Source organism: Thamnophis sirtalis, unplaced genomic scaffold (genome assembly GCF_051295495.1).
Source record: "Thamnophis sirtalis isolate CommonGarterSnake01/CBP01778 unplaced genomic scaffold, rThaSir2_p1.2 scaffold_7, whole genome shotgun sequence".
NCBI lineage: Eukaryota > Metazoa > Chordata > Lepidosauria > Squamata > Natricidae > Thamnophis > Thamnophis sirtalis.
Genome location: NW_028261387.1, coordinates 69,851,332 through 69,877,282, shown reverse-complemented (window position 1 = coordinate 69,877,282; position 25,951 = coordinate 69,851,332). Strand labels below are relative to the sequence as shown.

At 40.3% G+C, this 25,951-nt stretch overlaps 1 protein-coding gene across 4 annotated transcripts in view; it reads right to left on the bottom strand.

Moving 5' to 3' along the window:
* Window positions 1-25,951, bottom strand: part of PPP1R16B (protein phosphatase 1 regulatory subunit 16B) — a 108,770-nt gene that overhangs the window by 13,920 nt on the left and 68,899 nt on the right. For all 4 annotated transcript variants that reach the window (XM_087720369.1, XM_087720367.1, XM_087720368.1 and 1 more), the window contains 2 exons: window positions 9,022-9,092; window positions 4,898-5,043 (listed from right to left, as the gene is read on the bottom strand). In XM_087720369.1, the coding sequence (XP_087576495.1) occupies window positions 4,898-5,043; window positions 9,022-9,092 (217 nt within the window). The remainder of the gene's footprint in view (window positions 1-4,897; window positions 5,044-9,021; window positions 9,093-25,951) is intronic.

The following is a 25,951-nucleotide window of genomic DNA, read 5'->3' as shown; positions in this document are numbered from 1 at the left end:
ACTTGCTCATTCATTCATTCATTCAAAAATTTATATTGTGGTCTACCTTTTTCCAAGAACATGAATAGTTAATCAGTTAAACCGTAATAATCAAATAAAAATAACCATAACAATAATGTTAATATAATGCTTTCAAGACCCTTACAACCTACAACCATACAGCTGAATTTATCTAACATCCTGGTCCACTGCCTGGGGAAATATACACCTTTTTAAAGCTTTTCAGAACATGGAACTGGGGCCATCAGAATCTCATGGTAGAATGCATTAGTTCCCAAGCATTGGGACAGAGAAAGTATATCTCCATGGTCTTACTACGTGACACTGCTTCAAAGATGCAATCTGGGGTATGTCCAACCTGTCTGAATAAGCAGAAACAATTGGAAACAGCTGATACTGAAATAACCTGGCCCTATGTCAGGTTATTTATAAAAATCTCCATGTATCCATGTGTTGGGGGCAGGGACACACGGATACTTTATCTTGCCAGAACTGAGCTACAGACAGTTGTTTCCCATTCCTCCCAGCCACCAGACATTGGCAAAGAGCTTTAGCAAGTTCATAGAGCAAAGATATACAAGTACTATCAGCATACTGCTAATATTTCACCAAATCATCTCATCTAGCCCTTCATATCAGTGTTGAAAAGAAGTAGGGGGGGGGGAGTAGCCTTGCAGTATCCCTGGGTGGACATTCCAACTTCTTTTGAAATTCAACAGGAATAATCCCAACTTCCTTTGAATCTCAATGGCAGTGGTGGATTAAGGCTAACTGGTGCCCTAAGCACTGACAAATCTTGGTGCTCCCCTCCTTTGTACATACTGTACAAATCTTTTTTTTTTTTTTTCTTTCTCAACTATGTGGTGCCCCCTTTGGACCTGGCATCATATGCACATGTTTATTCTGCTTAATGGTTAATTCACCACTGCTCAATGGGGTCCGTTAAGTATCTAGAGTGGATCAAATGAATACTGTAGGTCCTTCTTCTCTCTGGCAAAGTACAATTGAGAAAATGGCAAAAGTAATTGGGAGTTTTCAGATCAAAACGGACATATTAACATCCCACAATCATCGTGAGACAAAAAACCCCCAAACAGATCTAACATGTGACCTTCAAAAATCTGGGTCAGGTCTATAGTTGGCACGGTGGCCTTGAACTCCAAAGCTGTCTCAATCTAATTGACTAGATACTGTATGTCCGCCCCCCATTAGCATACATTTGGGAAACTCAGCTGCAGCAAAGGAAAATGGAGGTGACCTTGGTAAAAGAAAGGATGAACCATTAAAAGAGGAAAAATTATAACTAACTTCTGGAGAAATGGAAAGTGTGAGAAAAACTCAAAATAACACCGCCTTGATTCTGATTAGCATAAAATGGGGCAGAGTGAAACTCTGAGAATAATCTGTTACTATAACCTACACAACAGCAATGGTAAACCTTTTTTGGCTCACATGCCATAAGTGGGGGGAGCGCAGGGGGGGGTCATGTGTGGGCATGCCGCACCCATAATGCAATGCACGACCCCTCCCCCAGTGCGCATGTGCGCACTACAGGAGCGACCCCCCACTTTTGCATGCTTTTTTCGCCCTTCCCAGGCTCCAGAGGCTTTATAGGAGCCTAGGGAGGGCGAAAACAGCCTCCCTCACCCACCCCCCGGAAGCCCTCCGGAGGCTTCAGGGACCTTCAGGAGGCTTCCTTGAAGCCTCCGAAGCTGTCAAAACGACCCACTGAGCAAACAGGAAGTCTGTTCCTGAAGTTCCAGTTTGCCCGTAGGGCCAGTTTTTTGCGCTCCCGAGGCTTCAGGGAAGCTCATGAAGCCTCGCGGGGGGGAGGCTCTTTTTGCTCTCCCCAATCTCCTGTAAAACCTCTGGAGCCTGGGGAGGGTGAAAAATGGCTCTAAAAAAGGGTGAACTCAGCTGGCCAGTGCACGCTGGCCAGCTGACAGGGCAGCGCCTTGCGTGCCCTGACAAATGGCTCTGCATGCCACCTGTGGTACGTGTGTCATAGGTTCGCCATCACTGCCCTACAATAATACAGTAACATTCCTGGAAAAGTTGTAATGTCTGACCTGGTCCACGTCAAGAGGGCTGGCAACTGCCAAACCAGCACTGAACAGTTCACATAAGGAAGGTGCCATGTAGCAGAAGGACGATTCACTAGCAAGAGTCTAGCAAACCGGGAGGGGCAACGTCTCTAGCAGTGTCTTTGTGTGTTGTGTAAGGCCATTACGGTTTGTTTTCTCTGCATCTATGTCATACCTTGTAGTAAAGTTCTAGTTCTTCTACTAAAGTTTTTGTTGGATAACACCTATGAGTCTGTGTTCATTTCCTTCATCAAAAACTGGGTGGAGCCACTCCAAAAGGAGGTTATAAGGCCCATTGATTAATTAGTATTCAGACTCAGTCCAATCAGAGTATGTACCGTGTCAATCCATGCATGGATGTTATCTCCACCCTTATTGAGAATCTTTATGTTCCATTAACAAATGCTACAATTTCTTTTTAGACCCAATTCATACTGCCAGTTTTTCAGTTTAAACTTTGGCCAGTTTGAAAGCAAGACATCTGCAGAATCATCACTTTAATTATTTGCCTCATAACCTTTATATTTGCTCCCAAAGATTTGGGTTAGTGCCATAATAGGTTCCTTTTGGCAGAAGGCCAAGCTGTTTAATTAAGGTGTGCCTTTTGTGTGTTTCAGTGAGGAGATCTGACTGCTATTTTATTTTAACTGCCGAGATGCTTTTATTGTTTTCAGCCAATTTCAAAGACGGCTATAAAACCTGTTTTATCCCAGGTGAGGTACATATTAGTTCATCTAGTCTGCTATTATCTATTCTGATCAATTCAAGCTATCTTTGCTTTTTAATTAGAGATGCAAGCATTCATCTTGGAACCTTAAGTATAAAAGCATATTCCATATGACTAAGAAATTACTCATTTCTTACAATGAAGAGATCTATACATATACACACACATACACAAATTTACCAAAGAACTTACTTTTCCTTATGTACTAAAAAATAAAGCTGTGCAACACATCACATCAGTGTAAAGTCCAAAGTATCTTATTATTTTCATGTACAACACCACTAAATTTATACCATGGGTAACCTCAAGCAGGAAGATGAAAAAAAGATAAAGCATAATTACAAATATTTACTCTTCTCAAAATAAATTAGACATAGACGAAGAACGTTAAGGACTCTTACCAGGGGTGAGTTTCTGCCAGTTTTTACCTCTTCTATAGAAGAGGTTCCACAAATCTACAGTGCCATTTAGAACCGGTTCCAGCTCTCTTCCCCCGCCCATCCGCACATCATCAAGATGAAGAGCGAGAAGAGGAATTCTGGGAGTTGAAGTCCACAAGTCTTAAAGCTGTCAAGTTTGAACACCCCTGGAGGTTTTTTTTTCTAAAGGGTTGGGGTGCAAGGGTCTTGTAACTTGACAGCTTTAAGACTTGCGTGCTTCAAATGCCAAGACTTTCTGAGCCAACATTTTGGTTGCTAAGCAAGAGCATTGTTAAGTGAATTTTACCACATTTTTCAAGTTGGCCACACCCACCCAGTCACATGGCTGGCAAGCCACTCCTACCCAGTCACATGGCTGACAAGCCACTCCCACAAAGTAGGCCACACCTACAGAAGAGATTCTAAAAAAATTGAAACCAACCGCTGACTCTTACCTACTGAAACAATCATGTGAGGGTTTGAAAAAGCAGGCCTATCCATTCTACACAACGATCATCTCCATCCTAAATGATCAGAAGTATCTTACAAAATTTATTGTTGCCATCTTTAAATGACACCTTGTGAAGCAGTAGCAACACACTTGACTTCAACAGGAAGTGAGAAAAAACTAAGCAGCTGGGAAACAGGATGCGATGTGTCTCACCAATTGAAAACTGTCCACCAGGACAGCTCTAGCATTTCTGCTGAACAAGTGTCTTTCTGCTTTCGTGCAGGAATTAAACTGCAGCCAATATTTGTAGAAAAATCTACCAATAGCAACCGTATGGTGTTGATCCCAAATCAGCACATATGCCCCATATGGAAGAACCTTACCAGATCATTGTGTCACTGGATGCTGAAGCTATTCATCCATCTTGCCTCTATCTCATTACTATACTGTCTTGATCTTATCAATATAGTGTTACTTCATTTTCTATCCTATCCACTAAAATTTCTGCTTCATTGTTGCTATGATATGCTGCAATTACAATCTACCCAAAGAAAAATAGATTTATTACATATCTAGAAGATGAAGGAGACATTTCTTTATTGAGAGACTTCTTTCAATGAGAATTTCCTCTTAAAAATTGATCTTTTTATCTCTTAAAAATGCTAGTATTTAGTACTTCCACAACAATCTGCTCCTCAAGAGAACACTTTAGCTGTTCAAGGTTTTATATATTGAAACTAGAGACAAGATATCTTTCTGTTGCAGTTTTCTAAAATGTCTACACCCAAAAGATGGAAGGCATTCTATTCAAGCATTTGTCTCAACCTGCAAGGGTTCAGGATAGATAGATGAATGAGACAATGTACATTGACCACATTCATACTTGATAAACATCGAGCAAAAATGTCTAAAAGAGAATTGCAATCTGTTATTTGAATGGGAGTATAGCTTTCTGCATAAATCGGAAGCCAGGATCATAGGAAAATCTCATTAATCAAATGTGAGCATAGCTCCTATTTAGATCTTTCAGCTGATGACATGGAGATCTGCAATAGTAGGTGCATAAATATAGGGATACTGGTGGGGACAGCACATACAGCTCCAAGCTTTATTCAATTTGTCTTCACATATGTTTTACGGGGAAGGAGGTAATGGGTAGACTAGGATTAGCATAAAATTGGGTCAACAACAATACCAAGTATCACAAGTCACCTACTGTTGAATCAGGATCTTCACTAGATTAATGTGTCCACATGTTGCTGCTGCATGCAGAGGAGTCCACAATTCATTGTCCTTTGCATTGGCATTGGCCCCATGGCTCAGAAGGAGTGTAACTATTTCTTCATAGTTGTCTATGCAGCACTGTTGAGAAATCAAAGCAGGAATTTTAAGCTTTAATTTGTACAGATGATTTCTGCCCCCTGAAGCAATGGAGTGACTTTCACTTTATTGTCACCTGACAGAGCATTGATGCCTTGATAACATAATTGATTGAAAGAGATACATCATGTCAAGATGATGAAGACAAGCTTTGTGTTCGCAATGGAGAGACTTATGTTGTAATATGAGATGTAATCACCTAATCTTGTAATTGCATTTATTCTTCCATTCCATGATGCAAACCTAAACGGAAAGATTACCAACAGCTTTTGGCTAAGTCATTTTCCTTGCCTAGTATCTAGTTGTAGATACTAAAACATACTTCATAAAAAACTTCCATGCATAGGTTCAGAATTTGGAGTTAGTGAAATGTGGGCATTACTTTTCATAGGCAATATCCAATAGCCACCTGCCAACAGAGCCACCCAAAAAAAAATTTTTATTTCACTAATACAGAGGTTTTCTTTTTATAATCCAGTATTCATGAGAAAGTGTGAAATCAAAAGCTGAAAAATCAATCTGACACATACAAATGGAAGTGTGCACCCCAGGCAACGATATTCTGCAATGCTCTCTCCGAAATTACAAAAAAGTTTTAATTTATAAGAACTTCAAGTATCAATGTATTATATAGATAATACAAAGGGTACAATCTCTGGAACCATCTCACTTAAGATTTTGGCTCACAGTGGTGTGAAATGTGTTAGCTGAAGGCTAAGCAATTTAAATGAAAATTCAGCGAGCTGTTAAAGAAGTCCATAGCACCGAGATTTTATTTGTATATTGTACGTGGCTCTGGAGCATCTTCTTCCTTTTTAGTACTTCTAGACTGCCTACTTGATGAATTCTGAGTGGTAAAGAAGGAGCCCTCTTTTTATTTATCTTCATAACAAGCTTTCAAGTTGTACCCATGAATGAATGTGTCATTTGTTTAGATGTTTCACACTTCCTAATACAAGCATAGCAACTGATAACTCAGCGCTTTTCTTAGGCATTCCTGAGTAATTTTCATTGAAACATACAATTGATTTATGACACCTTTGGTAAATTTAATGTCAAATGCTAGGAGCAAAAAGAGGCCAAATCTGAGCTTTTAAAATCCAATGCTCTTCTTCTATTTGCATAAGTGAGATAAAGCGGAGTTTTTCAAACTGTGTCCTGTGGAATCTAGGCAACTATGACAACTTGATGGGGGCTCCATGAGAAACTAAGAGCAAAGAGCTCATTCAAAAACAGCTGCTTTTCTATCACTAGAGGTTTGCCTCTTGATCAGACATTCTAGGAATTTTGATTTTTTTTTAACTGACAACTTCCATGGCTTGAAAAATTTAAACCCCTAGTATAAAGCACCATCTCAGAATAACATTATTCAGAAACACTTACATTTATCGTGTTTCCTCGAAAATACAGCATGTCCAGATAATAAGGCCATGCCACATTTTTCTGGTGGGCAAAAATATGAGCTCTCCACTGCAAATAAGCCCCCTGGACAACTCCCCACCTCTGACCAGGCAGAGTGCTGCTCACCAACCTAGCGGTATCCTGAAGGTGCCAAGCTGCGGGAACCGGGGGGGGGAGGCAAAGGTGATCGTGTTGCTTGGCGCCTTCGGGATACCACTAGGTTGGTGAGCAGTGCTGTGCCCAGCTGAAGAGGGGGGTTGCTAGGCGGCTGCTCTCTTGCGAGCGGGCTCCCAAAGAGCTGGGCATAGCCTCAGGGGTGAACAGTTGTGTTGTGCTGTCACAGCAACGCAACACAACAGCCATGAAGCGACCACGCTCATGAGCAGCCACCCAGCAAACCCCCTTTCCAGCTGGGCACAGCGCCATTCACTGACCTAGGGGTATAGCCAAGCCACGTAAAGGCCTGTTCGCCGCCACCAAACTGAATCTTCTGGCAGTGGCTGCTCTTGGCATATGCTCTATGGGTGTATGCTCTGCCCGCAGCTGGCCCACAACCATAAAGCGTATGCCCAGAGCGGCCACTGCCGGAAGATTCGGTTTGGAAGCCGCCAAAAAAGATATGCTGGGATGACAGTGGTGGTGGCGGCGGCAGTGGAGGTACTCTGGCTCTGCGGGGAGAGCTGGGCCAGGACATCGTGAGGCTGGGAGGTGCACGAGTGGGAGCAGAGCAGCCGCTCGCACAACCCCCCTCTCCAGCTGTGCAGAGCACCATTCACTGGCATTTTGAAGGCGCCAAGCAGCGGGAGCTGAGCAGTGACAAACAGGCGCTCATGCAGCTTGGTGATACCCCTAGGGCAGTGAATGGCACTGTGCCCAACTAGAAACGGGGTTTGCCGGGTGGCTGCTCGTGAGCATGGTCACTTCATGGCTGTTGTGTTGCGCTGCTGTGACAGCGCAACACAGCCATTCGCCCATGAGGCTGTGCCCGGCTCTTTGGGAGCCCGCTCGCAAGAGAGCAGCTGCCCAGCAACTCCAAAACAATAAACCCTCCCCTCATAATAAGGCCCAGACCATATTTTGTGGGTAAAAAAAGAAAATAAGATCCTGCCTTATTTTGGGGAAAACACTAAAACATTAAAAATCTATGAACGAATTCAGATTATATGAATCTCAAGGCATTCCAAAGAACTTAAATAATAATTCCAAGCTTAAAGAGAAATCTCAAAATGATGCCTCCTGCCCCAAAAATCTACTAGCCCACTGATTTCAGGACCGGTGTGTGTGTGTGTGTGTGTGTGTGTGTGTGTGTGTGTGTGTGTGTGTGTGTGTGTAATGGAAAAAGAGACAGACTTCAACCTGCCTAAAAAACCTGCCTTCTAATGTGCAATATTTTATATGATTACATTTGTTATTTTATTTAATTACTATGTTTCAAAATCACCGACTGCTCTGGATTATATGCTAATTAAAGCAAGAGAGATAATGTAGCAACAGGAAAAAGAATAAAAAAGCAAATAGTTGAATAAGCTATGTTGACAATATGAGCACATTCTGAAATATGAATTTGGTAATATCTTTATTAGACTGATGTGCAAATTCTTGAGTTCTTAAATTTCGGTAAGTAAAACATTAAAACAAAAGCATGGGGACTGGAGAAAGGAAATTAAGGAGATGACTTAATACTGAACTCATAAAATCAAGATGGAACATGGAAGGAGACTGAAGACTGGTGTACTGATAATTTTGGCTTGTATTCAAGACTTCATTTAGTTTTGTGAGGATGTGAAAACAATGGCAGAGCTCTTGTTTTTAAAAATATAAAATCCAAGAATTATTCTCACCCATTTTATCCTTAAGCAAAATACAGAGTACTTGATAAATAGGAAAAATCAGTAAAAAAAAAACACTTGTAGTATAATTATTACAATTGATCTATTATGTTTACTTCTTACTTTGCAAGATCCCTAACATGCATGCTTACTTCCAGAGATCTCTTGCTGCTTATCTTTTAACTCTCTTGCATTTTTATCTGCTGATGGATAACTTCTTCTTCCACCTAAATTTTAAAAAAAAATGCAATACTGTCTAGTCTAGAGTGACTAGACTAGAAGAGCTGTTGCAGCCAACAGCTTTTTATCTGAATAAATGCAAGTATGGTGGGTTCAGGGATTTAGAATTGAAGGAGGATAATTAATTCCTACTACCACTACCACCCATGTCATTTTCTTAACTTGAATCAGGCGTCAAAATCAATTAACAGAATTCAAAATAAAAATGCAACTTCTGTTCCAAACAGATTTTGTATAACAGAAAACAGTAGTTACATACTGCCAGCTTTCCCAATGGATAGCAGGGAAAATATGATTTTGTCTAACCCTATTTCACAAAGAGCTCAACTGAATGTTTTCTTTAAGATAGTAACTATTTTCGTGTATTGCAGCCAACTATTTCCTACTGTCCCTAGATCCCTACACTAGCAACACAGAAATCCTGATATACAACTATTTTTCTTCCTTTTTCCCTGAATGATGTCACATTTCTGCTTTCCAAAATGCTTACTTGATGCAGTGCAGTTAATCCATCTTCATTGCATAGATCGGGACTGAAGTCGTTGTTCAATAAATAACAGACTGAAAGAGACAAGGCAAAGATTTATCCTCAGGAAGGTTTATTACACTTTATACTTAGATGGAACAAACAATTGGCCCCAAAGGGAACCACTATGTCTAAAATGCACAATGAAATAAGCTGAATGTGCTTTATATTATTGAATTCAATAGAACAAGCACCATTTTAAATCCAAAAACTTTCACTCGACAATTGTTTTAAAATCTATCTACTATTCAGACATCCCCAGATGCATTGTTATAGCATGCTATTGCTCTAGCATTTAATTAACATCAGAACATTTGAGAAATAAATCCTGTTCAGCAGTCACAATTATCAGAGTTTCATTGCTTCAAATCAAGAACTAGTAATGTGATGCCCTTCAAAGTTACTGAACTTCAATTTTGGTGAGTTTAAACCAGTATGGTCAATGGTGATGCAGACTTGCACTTCAACAGTATTTCAAAGGTTGCCCAGGTATATTTTTTAAGAGGACCTCAAATATGTCTCTTAGACCCTAAAGATGGATCCCGAATTAAATAGTTAAAAATCCATAGAAAAATGAGAATTTTGGAAGAAACATCTTAATTGCTCGTCTACGTCAGGAATCCAGTGTAAAGAGGCAAAGCACTGATTCTTCACCATCAGACATCAGGTTCAAAGGATTCAAAGCAACTAGAAGCAGAATAATGAAACAGTTGTATTTTTAACAGAAAAAGTACAAGGGACAATGGGAAGCTATTATACATATAAATGGTAGGAAACAAACAAGAGAGTGAATTTATGTACTTCAGTAGAGTATTTATTAAAGAGATGAAAATGGGTGAAGAAATTTCAAGATGTGCAAATGTCATAGATAGTGGATAATATGAGGTTTGTTGCAAAAGATGAATGCTTGTCAAGACAAATGAAAATGTCTTTGTACAAGGGAATACTTCTGCCCACTTTGTCATAGGGAACTGATGGTTAGGTATCTCATAAATATATAAAACATAAACCGAAGGTGGTAGAAGTTGGGGCCCTTAAAAAGAATGCATGGCAAAACAAGAATGAATGTGTGATGAATGAATGAATGTGGACCATATACAATATTAGTAACCAATATGAATGAAATATGGGATGTTTTATAATGACAATTAATTAAGATCATTCCCTATAGGATAAAAGTCTCTTCGCTGAAGGTTATGGACTTTAATTGACTATGCCATTCCAATGTGGTGTAGATAGATACTTATCAGTTTTCCAGTCTAAGAGTAAGACAGAGTCACTGGCCCAAAATGATTGAGCTACCTTTCACAGGATTAACAACTGGATATCCCCACTCCTAGTCCAGCATCACTAACCACTAACATAAATATACACAGCAGTGTGGTATGGTGGTTAAGTGAGTATAGGTGTCCTGAGAGAGAGAGAGGAAGAGTGGGAAGATATTAAAAATGTAAAGAACTAAAAGCAATGTATACGTAAGCATATGGAAATGATGGAGCCAAGGATGGTTTAAAATAACAGGAAGGTAGCATGATATAGTGTTATTTCTCCGCCTACTACTTCACATTGCTACATATTGTTTACCCCAAAAGTAAGTAGCATGTTTTCCAGGTATCATTATTTTTATACAGGTGATCTTCACTTAACAACTTCTCATTCAGCAACTGTTCGAACAATACTGAACAAGCGATTATGATCAACCTTCGTATTTATGTTGTATACAGCATCCCATGGGATCATACACCATCACATCTGGGATGGTGCTATTTGTGACTTTTTTTGCTTCCTTCTACAGGAAATGTCAATGGAAAAGCCAGCAAGAGATGTTGCAAAAGGCAAACACACAATATCCTTGTGTATGTGTAATGTGTCATGAAAAATTACAGCATCTCAGATTTATTATCTGCATGGCCTATGTGCCTATCACACAGACGTCAATACATAGTCTATATCTGTATCTATATCTTATATATTATGATTTGCTTAGATTAATCTTTCCTATTTTGTTGCTTTCCACATGCATTGGTCTATATCTGACAACATATCCATCTAGCGGGGGGGGGGGGGTGAAAAAAAGTAGCAGTTCATCATCTGCACATCTGAAAGGTGCTAGACAGAAGAAATCTGGGTCAGGCATTCTTCTTTCTTGAGTGTTCATGAAAAATGGTCAGCTTTTGTTAATTCTATTTAAAACACCATCATTATAACAGAGAGAGGAGAGAGAGAGAGAACTAAGATTTGGGAAATACTCTTGTAAATTCTTTTTAGGGAAAACTTTAAATCTTCCCTAAATAACCAATAGTATTTGCAAACATATACTACTATAGACTTTCATTTTTCCTTATGATTATCCCCACCTCCTTTCCTTTCTCACCTGAGCAATACATTTTATATATTTTTCAACTCATCCAGAAAGGCATTTTGTGCGACCCAGAAAGTGTATGTGTTTCTCCTGCTGTTCTTGGAGGAACTGACTAATAAATGTGTCATCCACCAGTGACTCTGGCTTTTCTGGTTTACTCTCAATACAACTTCCATTAGGATTCTTAATTCAATCTGGCTCATTTAAAAGCCATTGTGGACTAATGACATGGGTATCTGTAATCACATTGGGTCTGCTTCCAGTGATATAGCCATGTTTCTACATGAAAATTAAATTTTATCAGTTCTTTTTGCTTCCCTTTTATTTTACAATATATTTCAGAAAATAAAAATAAACTTGCCTGTTATGTTCTTTCCTCTACCTCATATTCTTTAGCCCTTAGGTATACACTTGCCTCCACAAATTTTAAGTAATGTTACTGTGTACCTAATTTGCTGAACAGGTCACAATGCAAACTGGTTTAATCCAGAAGAAAACACATGGATAGAGGCAAATATTTTGCTTTCTTATTCCTAATATTTGCATTTTGTTCTTGATTGAGGTCCATTTCTTAGAGCAATTTAGTGGCTTTTTCCTCCAGTAATATGCCTAATCCGATCAAATAGCCATATATGCTAGCGATCATCCCCCACATATTCTGGAAGTGAATTTGGCATTGACTGCATATTTATGAAACGATACTTTTTTGTTTTATATAATCACTAATTAATTATATTGGATGGTATTGTGTTGGGCAAGATGCATAGAAGCCATAAGGAAGAAAACTTGATCTATTCACACCTCTTTTTGCTTCTTCATACAAATAGTTCATTCATTTATTACAATATAGCTGCTAACGATGACCATACAACATCCTTTGTCTATACTACAAAAAATAGAAATAGATGCAGAAATCTTTGTACTACTATTGTGCTACAAGGGGTTGCCAAAAAAAGAGGGGGTCGACTTATTTTCCAAAGCATCCGAAGGAAGGACAAGAAGCTATGGATGGAAACTAATCAAGAACAGAACCAAGCTTAAACTAAGGAGAATTTTCTTGACAGAACAATCAATCAGCTTGCCTCCAAAGGTTGTGAGTGCCCCAACACTGGAGGATTTTAAGAAGAAATTGGATAACCATTGGTCTGAAATGGTATTGGGTTTCCTGCTTGAGCAGGAGGCTGGACTAGAAGACCTCTAATGTCCCTTCCAACTCTGTTATTCTGCTATTCTGTTAGTATATGTCTACCTTCCCAGAATACACAGGTAGCTCTTTAGTTATGACGATACTCGAGCCCTGCAATTACAATCTTAAATCATGATAATTATAAAGTGGGTCACATTGTGATTGGATTCAATTTTGGGATGGTCATAAAGCGAATGCAGCAGTTGTGAAGCAAACACTGCGGTTGTTGTTCAGCAAACCCATTGCTGACTGGGGTGATTTTTGGAGGAAACCTGGTTTCCAGAAAAAATGTCATAAATCATAGTCACATGATCAAAAGTCATTTCAAACAGCCATAAATGTGGTCTGGTTACTGAGTGCTGAAATATGGTCAGATTATTGTGGGAGGAATGGATATTTGACCTTTGAAACCAGGTTGTAAGTCTCTTTTTCAGGGTCTATCATAACTTTGAATGGTCACTACGCAACCGGTCACAAGTTGAGGGCTACCTGTTTTAGACAATTACTTAGGAAGAAAAAACAAAATTGTGTTTTCCTGCTGAACTATGATTTCCTCAATAAACAGTGGCTGAGTTCATACAACATTTTATGCCAAAACCAAACAAAGCACATTTTGATTCAGTGCACTGTTTGAAGTCTACGTACATATATTGGGAATGTTATTCATAATCCCCAGGACTAAATATGGCTCTGGGCAATGGTAGAGAAAGGAATATCTGAACAAATTACCAGAAAATAGCAGTAGCCTTTAAAAACTGTTTCAAAACATTTTCACATTTGATCTTGGCCAAAAAGGCTGAGAAGCTTTTCTGAAATATAAATTGCTAATCATGATGAAGTTGTTGATTCATTGAATTCCATTTATATTTTATTTTAATGCATTCTTACAAAACCTATGAGGGCACAGAAAGCCCTGTACATTTCAGAGCCAATTTAGGATACTTTCCAGTAGACGGAGAAGATAACTGTGCAGGTAGGTGTAAATAGGTTTGCATTCTTGCTGGCTTTACCATAGTATTGCTTTGCTTTCCGGCTGCATTTCAAGACCATTTGTCAAGATTTTGCGACAAGGTGATAGCAGTATATCAAAAGGGACTTCAAGTGTATAAAGAAAGCCAAATTCAATGTCAGATGGAAGAAAATCCTGAGAACTTTAGTTGCCTATTTTTTTTTTAATGGATTTACAATTTCTAGGCTTTTGGCAAGACATCAAATCAAAATTGAAATAGGTTCTTATTGTGAAGACTAACTACCCCAACAATGCTAACTTAAGAAAAGTAGCCATGCAAGATACCTAAAAACTAGTCAATTTCAGGGTTTCCTCTTATGGGTAGACCAACCCATTTTAAAAAGAGGGAAATAATGGCTGCTGAAGTATGTTTTCTTCAAGAAAACCGAGCGTATTAGAAAAGATTAGAAGCTAAGTATCAGTAGCAATAGCACTTAGACTTATACACTGCTCAGGGAGAGGTTGCTGCCGGTTTTACTACCGGTTCACAACCCGCATGAGTGTGCACTGTTCAATGTAAATTGTTCTTTGCGTATGCGCAAGTCACTAAAAACCAAAATGGCGGCAGCCCAGCGACATCAAGGGAGCCAGTTAGGTGATGTGGAAGGCCTATGTCGCTGCCGGTTCTGCAACCCAGGCCTGAATTCCATTACCGGTTCGGCCAAACTGGACCAAACCAGCAACAACCCACCTCTGATGTGCTTTAGAGCCCTCTCTAAGTGATTTACAGAGTCAGCATATTGCCTCCAACAATTTGGGCCCTCATTTTACCCATCTCAGAAGGATGGAAGGCTGAGTCAACCTTGAGCCTGGCGAGATTCGAACTGCCAAATTGCTAGCAGCTGGCAGTCTGCCGAAGTAGCCTGCAATACTGTACTCTAACCACTGCGCCATCACAGTTGAATGGAGGTTGTGCCACACAAAATAAACTAGCACTGGAAACCAGCAGGTGTAATTGGAACCACAGGTTTTCCAATACAGAACAGATCATTCCAAGTTGACCATATTGTGTATCAATGTGATTAACACTGCCTAAGTACCACTTTAGGAGGTGAAAGCAAAGGACCTAAAGCCATTCTTAGACTGATTCAATGGCAAGTAAATAAAATGCAGGTAGTGGGAAGCAGATGTTTCTCTGAAAATAGTTAGCAGGCCAACACACATAGATTGTGTATAGGTTTTTTTTCCTGGGATTTGGAGAAAATCCAGAGGGATTCTTTGCTCACGAAACCAGATCTGAACTATTTAAAGCTTATGCTACATTGGGGGGTGGGGGTTAATGAGAGAAAGAAAGAAAAATACTGATTTTCAATGTCAGTAGTCAGACAAGGTTCTGAAAATTACCCATTCCTGCTTTAAATTCTTCAAAAGGAAGAATGAGAGAGTAGGCAAACTCAGGGGTTGCAAAGGTTTCTGTTTCACTAAAAGAGTCTACTTTTAAATTCAGTGGCCTACTTTTGCATATTAAGTTGTTTCAAGAGCAGTGCATCAATACAGTTGAAAACAGTACCTTCATAATATAAATGGTTACCTTCGGACAAAGCTTGTTTATCAGAATTGCAAGACACATGATCAGTCTTACTGTTAAACTAGGAATGAAGATATTTCTGAACAGTTCTCAATGCTCTTAAATCTCTGGACTACTTCCTGCCTCCCTTACACTCCTTGTCTCTAAAATGCCTACTATCACAATATTGGACAGCTGTGTAAGGATTTGAGCCCCTGGGCAGACTCTGTTAGTTGCCAAGAACATGTACGAGAGGTAATTTGACACAGTTAAGATAAACTGTTAGACAGTTGCTTCATTTCACAGTCCTCTCTCTCCCGGCTTTCAAATTCATGAATGTCTCTACTTCTCAATTACTTCTTTATCCTGAAAGCTGTTCCTAGAATATGGTCACTTGACCTTTCACTGACATTACAAGACTTCATGTGTGTTCAGGCTTCAGCTTGCAAATTTTGCAAAAAGTTATTATTATTCAACAAACAAAACAGAGAAGCAGTCAGCAGGAAACCATTCAGTATAGCAACTTATCATCGCCTAGAAACATCGTTTCCCAAGGTGTTCCATAAACATGACAGTCTTAAGTTCATGTTGTCGCTGGAGGCTACACTCCACTGATCTTCAATTGGTGGTCAATTACTTGATTCTGATCTGGAAGGAAGCCAAGCAAAATTGAACAACACTCATATGTTCGTATTCTTTTTACTACGGTTTTTGTTTTACTTTTAAAAACTGTAGAGAAAACAGTCAATAGGGAAATAAAAAAACTGACAAGGAGGAAAGCACATGGACAAGAGTAGTTATGGGTTTCCTCCTCTAACTGCAAAGTTTCAATTTCAGATATTTCTCAGATTTATAGAGACACCCATCTCACCAGAAGTGATTCGGGATGGTGTACATCAATCAGATAAAAATACAACATAAAAACAATATTAAAAATATGGACAATCATTGGTGATTTTTTTAAAATCGTCAAAAATTAGAGTACACATATAATAAGGATTGCAATTTATATACATACATACATACATACATGTGTGTGTGTGTGTGTGTGTTATATTTGTGCTGATAAATAAATATGTGTGTGTGTGTGTGTGTGTGTGTGTGTGTGTGTATTAGATTTTTTACAACCCCTGGTAAGCCCCAATTATGGGAGGAAACTAACTGCTTCCATCATCTGTCAATCGGCTCGTCATAAGAGTCCAAATTCCAGTAAGGGTATGGCTAGCTGATGAGAGCTAAATAGCTTGAAATAGATCTATACTAGTCTCCCTTTATTTATTTATCAGCACAAATAAAAAAACACAAATATAACAAAGGCAACAGTAAAAAATATTGGGTTTCTGTCATGATGGACTCTTGTGATGAGCCGATTGACAGATGATGGAAGCAGTTAGTTTCCTCCCATAATTGGGGCTTACCAGGGGTTGTAAAAAATCTAATAGATACCTTTCACCCTGGCTTTGCTGATAACGGATAAGAGCCTGTCGCCTAATGGCTAAGATTTCTGCCTAGTATGCAATATAGCCCAGGTTCAAATCCCAGTAAGGGTATGGCTAGCTGATGAGAGCTAAATAGCTTGAAATAGATCTATACTAGTCTCCCTTTATTTATTTATCAGCACAAATAAAAACACACAAATATATGTATGTATGTATGTATGTATGTATGTATGTATATATGTATGTATGTATGTATCTGTGTGTGTATATACAGTATACACACACACATACATATATACATACATACACATACACCTATAATATAGGTGAGCCATGAAAGAATGGCAAGGTTCACATATCAAACTCAATGCTTGCTTTTGGATTAATGTGATACATAAATCCAACCATTGTGGATTGCTTATTATGTGAACACAGCCAGTGTGACTTACTCAACCACCAAAATGTTAAAAAGCCATGGTTGTCCTTAATATGAGATTCCAAACTTAGAAATGCCCATCTTTCTGAGAGAGAAAAGAAATAATGATTTTAAGGAGCATTAATCTCTACCCCAGTGGCAATATATGCACAATATACACACAGAGACTATTGCAAATCAAAGAATTTGCCAGTACCAACTCATCTGAGCCACACATGGGAAACTATTTTTGTTGAGGAACTCTGTGTGTTTGTGCATGCTTTTGAGTCAGCATTGAGTCCTGGTGACTGCCTGAACTAGTCGCTGCAGTTTTCTTGGTGAGATTTCAGAAGGGGTTTGCTTTCCAGCACTGTGTTCACCCAGCTGTCTTCCTGCCAAAGATGGGTCAGAACTCAATGTCTTTTGCTTTCTAGCCCGGGGCCTTAATGGCTGTCATTGAGGGTGATTGATTGGAAGACAATAAAGGGAAACTACATGAGGGCAATTTATTAGATGTTACACATCAACTCCAAGCATAGCCAAAGTCAAAATGGATGCCTCTTCTTTTCTACTCTACACTTTCTCTTTTCAACTGCTACATGAGGGTCATGGAAGTCTTATCAGACAGCTGAACTTGTTAGATCTTTTGAAATTAGGTATAAGTACATATTAAATTAGACTGACAGCTAGTTCTGATGCAACTCATTGAACTCTCATATATATTATTCAGGGGGTGGAATGCTACTGGTTCTGACCGGTTCACTAGAACTGGTAGCAAAAAATGCTAAGGTTCACTCGAACCCGTAGTAAAACAAAGCTTTAAAAAGTGAAGGAAAAACAAGGTTCTGTGATACTCAACTGTGAGCTGAGCAATTGTCTGAACTCCCTTCCCCCACTTTTAAAAGCAGTTTTTACTATCTATTCGCTGGAACCGGTAGTAAAAAAAATGCTTTAAAAAGGGGGGGGGAGTTCCAACGATCGCGCAGCTCACAACTGATTTGAACGATCGTCAGAACCTATTTTTTCCCCACTTTCAAAGGATTTTTTTCCTGCTGGTTTGGGAAAATTGGTAGTTAAAAATACTTTAAAAAGTGAAAAAAAAAGGTTCCGACAATCATGCGGCTCACAACTGATCCGCGCAAACGTCTCCCCCCCCCTTTTAAAGCATTTTTAAACTACCTATTCGCTTGAACCGGCAGGAAAAAATTTGCTTTAAAAAGTTGGCCCACCCAGTCATGTGACCCACCCCCACCAAGCCATGGCCACTGATCTTATTAGACTATTTTTGTTCAATCACATTGTTAAATATATGGCTTATTGGGGGGAAAAAACTGATTATGCTAGAACATAAATTCACAGAATATGCAAATTCAAAGAAAAATAAACTATATTATGGCTTAAAACAGAGATGGAGAACCATGGCCCTTTTATGACTTGTGAACTTCAACTCTCAGAATTCTTGAGCCAGTTGATGTCAGAAGCCATAATAGGGCCATGGTTCCCCACCCCTGGATTAGAACAAAGTGTGACCTGAATTAACTCCCAGACTGGTAATAAATCTCTAGGATTTTCAGAAAAAAGTCCTTTAGGTTTACCTGTAAATGCCAAGATGCAGCTCAGAGAATGGCAAGTGTTTGAAGACCAAGTTACAACTTTTTTTCCTTGGATTATTTTTTTGCTTGTATGTCTAGTCTTACCCCAATTAAAAAGATTGAAATGTGTATTATTAAACAGCTAGATTCCTTTATAGACTAGCAATTCCAATTATTTTATAATTGTCATGGATTATGTAACTTTTGAAGGGGTTAGAAAGAGTCACAAATCGTTCCTCAGTGCATCAGTGGTGCTGATTATAATCTAAAATTTTGGGCACCAACAATGAATTTAACCCTCTTTAACCTCATCAACGCCTTCTCCTTACAGCACTTTAAAAAAAAAATTAGCCTCCTTTGAATGTTCTTTTATCACCCTGTTGTTAAAGCTGCCCACACACACAAGAAACTATTTTTCTAGACTGTTCCCCCAAGCTTAAAGTCACGCAGTGACAAACTGCAATCTGCTCCACTGTTATTAAGTAAAATATATGCCCACACCTCCTGCATTAGGCTTTTTCTGTTTGCAGTTTTCTGTCTGTTAAAAAGGTCTTTTATAACTGAACAAAAAAACAAATCACACAAACAACGGAAACTGACTCACTGGTTCAGTGCAGGAAGAACAATGAGGCTGATTGCAGAACAAAACAAAATATTGCATCTACAAAAGAAACAAGTGACGGACTTCTTTACATTCTGCCCTGCATGGCATCAATTCCTTTGTGAACATAAGCAAGACACTTTTGCTTGCAATTCCAGACTCATTCTGCTCAGTCATGTTCATGTGAATGATAACAGCAGTACCTACACACTTACTAAAAACCAGCCTAGAGTTTCTTGAGGAAAGGAAGGGTATAAATATAATTAATTAATTAAATCAAGCCCACCCATCCCACTCTTCAAAACCCCTTCCAGGACTGAATGCAGATTTTAAAAAAATCAGCACAAGAGTAAACGCAATTCTTTCCTATGTATATATTATACATAGCCTTCACTATTATGGCATTGAATATCTAGTTGTTTTCATATTCCATAAATGTCCAAATGCCTTGTTGCATATTAGAATTTGTTAGAAAATGAAAACATAATGTGTGCAAGACAATAATTTCACTTAACTTGGGCCCCAATTGATGCCTCCAAGCTCCTGGATTCCAGAACCCCTTCAAATGTGCTTCCATATTATGGATTCCCACTATTTTGTGGTATGAAATAGAAAAGAAAAGAACTATAATACAATCTACACAGGCTTAACACTTGGAGAAGAAAGCACATAAGTCTGCATGCATACATCAAGAACAAGTTTGGTCTAATATTTGAGGCATATGTTCTAGCCCCACCTTAGGAACAATGACAGCTGGATGACCTTGGACCAGTCACTCACTTTCTTCTCAGTCCTAGGAAGGAGGCAATGGCAAAACACATCCAACATCTTGCCAAATGCAGGGACCTGTCTAGGCAGCTGTTAGGGATCAGCACTAACTCAGAAGGAACCAAAACAAACAACTCCTCCTCCCCCTATAAAACAAGTGGTCTACTCCTTTTCCCACTTAGAAAAGCTTCTGACCACCTCCTCAAAAGTGATTTTTTCTCCCTTCCAGCCCCGATATAACTTTTCAAATCACTTTTAGAATCAAACTACATCTTATACCGGATAATATTCCATGACTAATACAACTTTTAAGGGCTGCATAATTTTGTGGAGAAGTAGCATGGATCTTGTTTGTTTAACCTTTCCTACAATTTCCTAAATCTTTTCCTTCTGAGCATCTATTGTTTGCATCAGGAGGGAGGAAAGAGCTGAAATGTAGGTAAGACTTGAGGAAGTGGGGTACTTGGTGCTTTCTGAGCTTGATTGTTTTCTTGCAGGTGATCCATTACCCAGTTAGCACTGATGATGTTGACTAGTTGGGTAATGAAATGTCTGCAAGAAAACAACCAAGGACTCCATAGCTCAATTCTGAACTACAAATATTCTCTTCTATAGGTAATACAAGGAAGTGCCTGCATTCTCCACCCCCACCCCACACATTGCTGGACAGCAACCATGCCACTTCAGAGAAGGGCTCAAGCCGGGAGTTAGTCTGGAATTGTTATATAAACACAAGAGGCCAACATTTATCTCACACATCTACACCTCCAAATATCTTTAAGCCTTATCTAGTTTTCCCCAGGCACAAGTTGCCAGTCTGAGGAGATTCCTGTGGAATTGGCATAGGACAATAAAGTAATCAGATGGTGGCCTTTCAACTCCGACACCGTGGTGGCCTTTCAACTCTGATGGACCTTGGATGAAACGGATTATTTGGATCCCTTTCAGTTGGGTTTCAGGCCTGGTTACAGCACGGAAACTGCTTTGGTCGCGCTGATAGATGATCTCTGGCGAGCCAGGGATGGGGGTCACTCCTCTATCCTTGTGCTTCTTGACCTCACAGTGGCCTTCGATACCATCGACCATGGTACCCTTCTGCGATGGTTACGAGAGGTGGGAGTGGGGGGCACCGTCCTACGGTGGTTCTCCTCCTATCTCTCGGACAGGTCGCAGTCGGTATTGGTTGGAGGTCAGAGATCGACCACTAGGCCCCTCTATTATGGGGTACCGCAGGGCTCGGTCCTGTCCCCCCTCCTATTTAACACCTACATGAAACCGCTGGGTGAGATCATATACCGGCACGGGGTTAAATACCACCAATACGTGGATGATACACAACTGTATCTGTCCGCCCCATGCCAACTCAGCGAAGCAGTAGAAGTAATGTGCCAGTGCCTGGAGGCTGTCAGGGTCTGGATGGGAGTGAACAAGCTTGCACTCAATCCCGACAAGACTGAGTGGCTATTGATGCTCCCTCCCAAGGATGGTCCAGCTATTCCATCTCTTAGTCTGGGGGGTGAAACTATACGCCCCTCAGAGAGGGTTCGCAATTTGGGGGTCCTCCTGGATCCACAGCTGACGTTAGAACATCACTTGTCGGCTTTGCCCAGGTTCGCCTGGTGCACCAGTTGCGACCCTATCTGGACCGGGAGGCCCTTCGGATGGTCACTCACGCCCTTGTCACCTCAAGACTGAATTATTGTAACGCGCTCTACATGGGTCTGCCCTTGAAGAGTGTTCGAAGACTCCAGTTAGTCCAGAATGCAGCTGCGCGAGCGATTGTGGGCGTACTTAGGTACACCCACGTTACACCTGTCCTCCGCAAGCTGCACTGGCTTCCTATTGGTCTCCGGACATGTTTCAAGGTGCTAGTCGTTACTTTTAAAGCCCTTCATGGTTTAGGACCTGGCTACCTGAGAGACCGCCTCCTGCCATTTACCTCCCAGAGACCTATAAGATCGCACAGATTAGGCCTCCTCTGGATTCCATCTGCCAGCCAATGTCAGCTGGCGACCCTTGGGGCAGGGCCTTCTCTGTAGCTGCTCCGGCCTTATGGAACGATCTCCCCGTGGAGATCCGGACCCTTACTACTCTCCCGGCCTTCCGCAAAGCAATTAAGACCTGGCTCTTCCAGCAGGCCTGGGGCTGTTGATTTATCCAGCCCCATTTTATGTTATGAATGTTGTGTGATTTTAATGTTTGTACTTTTTAATTTTTATATGTTCCCCTCCCTTCTTTTTCTGTAAGCCGCCCTGAGTCTTTCGAGAGTGGGCGGCATACAAGTCCTAATAAACTCAAACTAAACTAAACTCAGATTGGACTCTACACATGTGGGTGTCAGGCTTCCAAGTAGCACTGATGTAAAATATGGCTTCCAGGTCTGACAATGGGTCTGGTTATTCATCCCTAACATCTATAGACCAATAACTACTAAGGAGAGGATTTAAAATTGGAAAATTAGGAAAGGGGGAAAAGGTTAAAAGGCCCAATTCTGTAACCATACCCAGAACAAGGTATCAAGTACCTATAAGTGCCTTCATATTAAGCATATATTCTGATGTAAGAGGTCTGTCTCAGATTTCCTAGAATTTTTTGTTTTCATCTGTTAAAAGAAGGATGATATTTTAATGGATTACTTCAATTGATTTTCATTCAAATGTGTTTTATAAGGGTTCCATTTTTTAAAAAAAGACTTAATCCTGGTCTTGTTCTTGCTCTAAATCCAACGCTTTATCTCTGCCCAAAGGCCACTTCCCTTTGAAAGCATAGTAATCTATATACAATGGAGTTGCAATATAATTATTTCCAAGACTATCCCAAGCAGTTCCTTTACCTGGAGGCTGACTTGTGAAACCATATATTCTGATGAGCCCCAAAAGCTGTTTATCTCAGCAGTACAGTCAAATCCATATAAACAAAAGCTCTTTCAAAACATCTTCTAACTTTGGACCTAAAACCTATCTGGAAACAGTATAAAGACATTTAAATAAACGCTAAGCTACAAAGATGCTGTGAATAATCAAGCAAATATATGAAAAATTGAAGTTACCAAAACAGGAAAACTCAAGAAAGAAACTGCAAAACATACTAAAACAGAAGATTTTAGCAGTAGAAATTCATCAGAATATTAATCAAGCTGACATTATTTTGTATTTTGAGGATAATTGGTCAAAATTGTTATTGTGGGGAAAAGAGGAAGGAGTATTATGTATGTTTGCCATCTTAAATTACTTATCAAGTAATAAAAGTGGGATTTTTTAAAAAAATCTAATAAATAAATGAAAATTGGCTATAAAACATTATAATCAATTAATAGAGATAAAACAACAAATGTATTGCTTTCACCAAGATCTTAAGTATATGCATTACTATAATGAATCACTGATGTTATACCTTCCTGACAGTGGTGGGTTTCAAAAATTTTTGGAACCTACTCTGTGGGTGTACTCCCCGTGGAGATCCGGACCCTCACCACCCTCCAGACCTTCCGCGCCGCCCTTAAAATCTGGCTGTCCCGGCTGGCCTGGGGTTAGAGACTCTAACCCCTACTCGAATTGTATGACAGTTGAGTTCTTAAATGATGTTGTGCCTTTATGTTGTAAATTGTTTGTCCTCCCCCCCCCCTTTGAACTGTGAGCCGCCCTGAGTCCCCCCAGGGAAAAGGGCGGCATACAAATAAAGTGAAACTGAAACTGAAACTGAAACTGTGGCCTCCTTTGTGGAAGTGGCTTGCCGGCCATGTGACCTGTTGGGAGTGGCTTGCCGGCCATGTGTTTTCTCTCTCTCTCTCTTTCTCTTTTTTTCCCTTCCTTTTGTCTCTCTGTCCCCTTTTTCTTTTTTTCTTTCATCTCTGTCACTTTTTCTTTCTTTTTTTCTTTTTTCTTTTTTTCTTTTTTTCTTTTTTCTTTTTTTCTTTTTTCTTTTTTTCTTTTTTCTTTTTTTCTTTTTTTCTTTTTTTCTTTTTTTCTTTTTTTCTTTTTTTCTTTTTTTCTTTTTTTCTTTCTTCCTTTCTTTCTCTTTCTCTTTCTCTCTCTGTGTGAGTCTGTCTGTCTGTGTGTGTGTGTGTGTGTGTGTGTGTCTTTGCCTCTTTCTCCCCCCCTCTGTGTCTCTCTATGTGATTCTCACTCTGTGTCTGTCTGTCTATCTGTCTCTTTGTGTATCACTCTCCTTCCTCCCTCTGTGTCTGCGTCTGTCTCTCATTTCCTCTATCTCTCTGTGCCTCTGTCTGTCTGTCTATCACACACACACACACACACACACACAGAGAAACAGGCACACACACACATACTGTGGTCACCTTCTTGAGTGTTCCAATCACATTTGAAACACTCAACAACTGGCCTGTATTCATGGTTTTTTGCAGCATTCTGCAGACATGGGAGAAAAATATATGGTTAAAAGTACCTGGCAGCGGTGTTCTTCCCTGGGGGGCTCTGCAGAACATCCCAAGATCAATGCCACCACATCTTTGGGGACAGGTCCTCTTCAGAAGGATGAGGCCCCGCTGGTCCCCCTCACATTCCTCGTGTTCCAGCCACGGCCCCACGCTGTGGAGCAACTCCAGAGCCCATCCGTGACCCCCGTGGAAAACATATGCCCGCACACACAGCCTGCACAATTACAGGCCCGGAGTCTGAAGCCTCTACACAAGCCCGGGTGAATGAGAACAAGTTCTGAAGGCTCTGGGATGAGGGATGGAATCTTCACCGCAGGCCAGTAAAGCTTCGTCCACCAGAGGTAGCAGGACCAAAGCCCCTCTCCCAACTGGCCCTTCCTCCCTCTGAGGGCAAGGGACCCGGCTGCCCCACTTCCTCTGGCTTCCTTCCAAGAGTCTCCACTCTCTGGGGCTGTAATTGTGCAGGCTGTGTGTGCGTGCTTATGTTTTCCACGGGGTGACGGATGGGCTCTGGAATCGCTCCATGGCTTGGAAAACATAGGCGTGCGTAGGCAGCGGGGCAGCCGGGACAAGGGAGTGCAACCCGCATGGCTTGTTCAAACAGCAAAGAAAGGACAGGAGAGGAGTTCAGCTGTTTGAAAAGCCCCACTTGGAATCCTCTCCTGTTCCTTCTTTTGCTGTCTGTACATGCAGTGCAGGTCGCACTCCCTTGACTTTCATAGCCAGTTCGTTTCCAATTGGGGTGGGGATGCATGTAGAGGGATGGAAAAAATTAATTTCTTCCCCCCCCCCAATTGGAAACGAGGTGGCTGTGAAAGAAAAGGGAGCACAACCTGCTTGTTCAAACAGCAAAAGAAAGGGACAGGAGAGGAGTTCGGCTGTTTGAAAAGCCCTGTTTGGAACTCCTGTTCCTTCTTTTGCTGTTTCTACATGCTGAGCAGGTCGCGCTGCCTTGTCGGCAAGGGCGCTTTGCAGCGACAGGGGCCAGGACCGGTACCGGCATTCCCGGAAGTTAATTACTTCCGGGTTCACTGACCAACTGGTCTGCAACGACCGGCAAGGACCGATAGGAACCCACCCCTTCTTCCTGAGAAGATTGTACTACTGTTCAAACAGCAATACCACATTGAATGTTGTTTATGAACGTAAGCTTTTTCAGGTAAGTTTTCTATAGTCACTGAATACATCAAGTGTGTGTGTGTGTGTGTGTGTGTCCTCTGCCTGAACAGGACACAAAACAGGACAAAGGTAATGTATAGGGAAAATGCATATTCCATTTATTCCAAAGATTTGTAACTCATGAACATGACTTCAGTTTTTGGCTCACAAAATCTTGTTTTCATAGATGAAACAAATAACACCCTCTACATTTATAAATAAATAGATGGGAACTATCATAACCTGAATACACACGAGTCCTCTGTAGGGGCATTCCTCATCAAGTATGTTATAGTGTCATTTTAATTATTAGAATAAGAAAAACAAAATCTGCTAGACCTTAGAATCTAGCAACCTTAGGATCATGGAAGCTAGGAGAATTTGAATAAATGCTTCCCATAAAATCCCACTATGTTTCTATGGGGCAGCCTTGATGTTTGGTGGTCATGATAGGTGAGAAA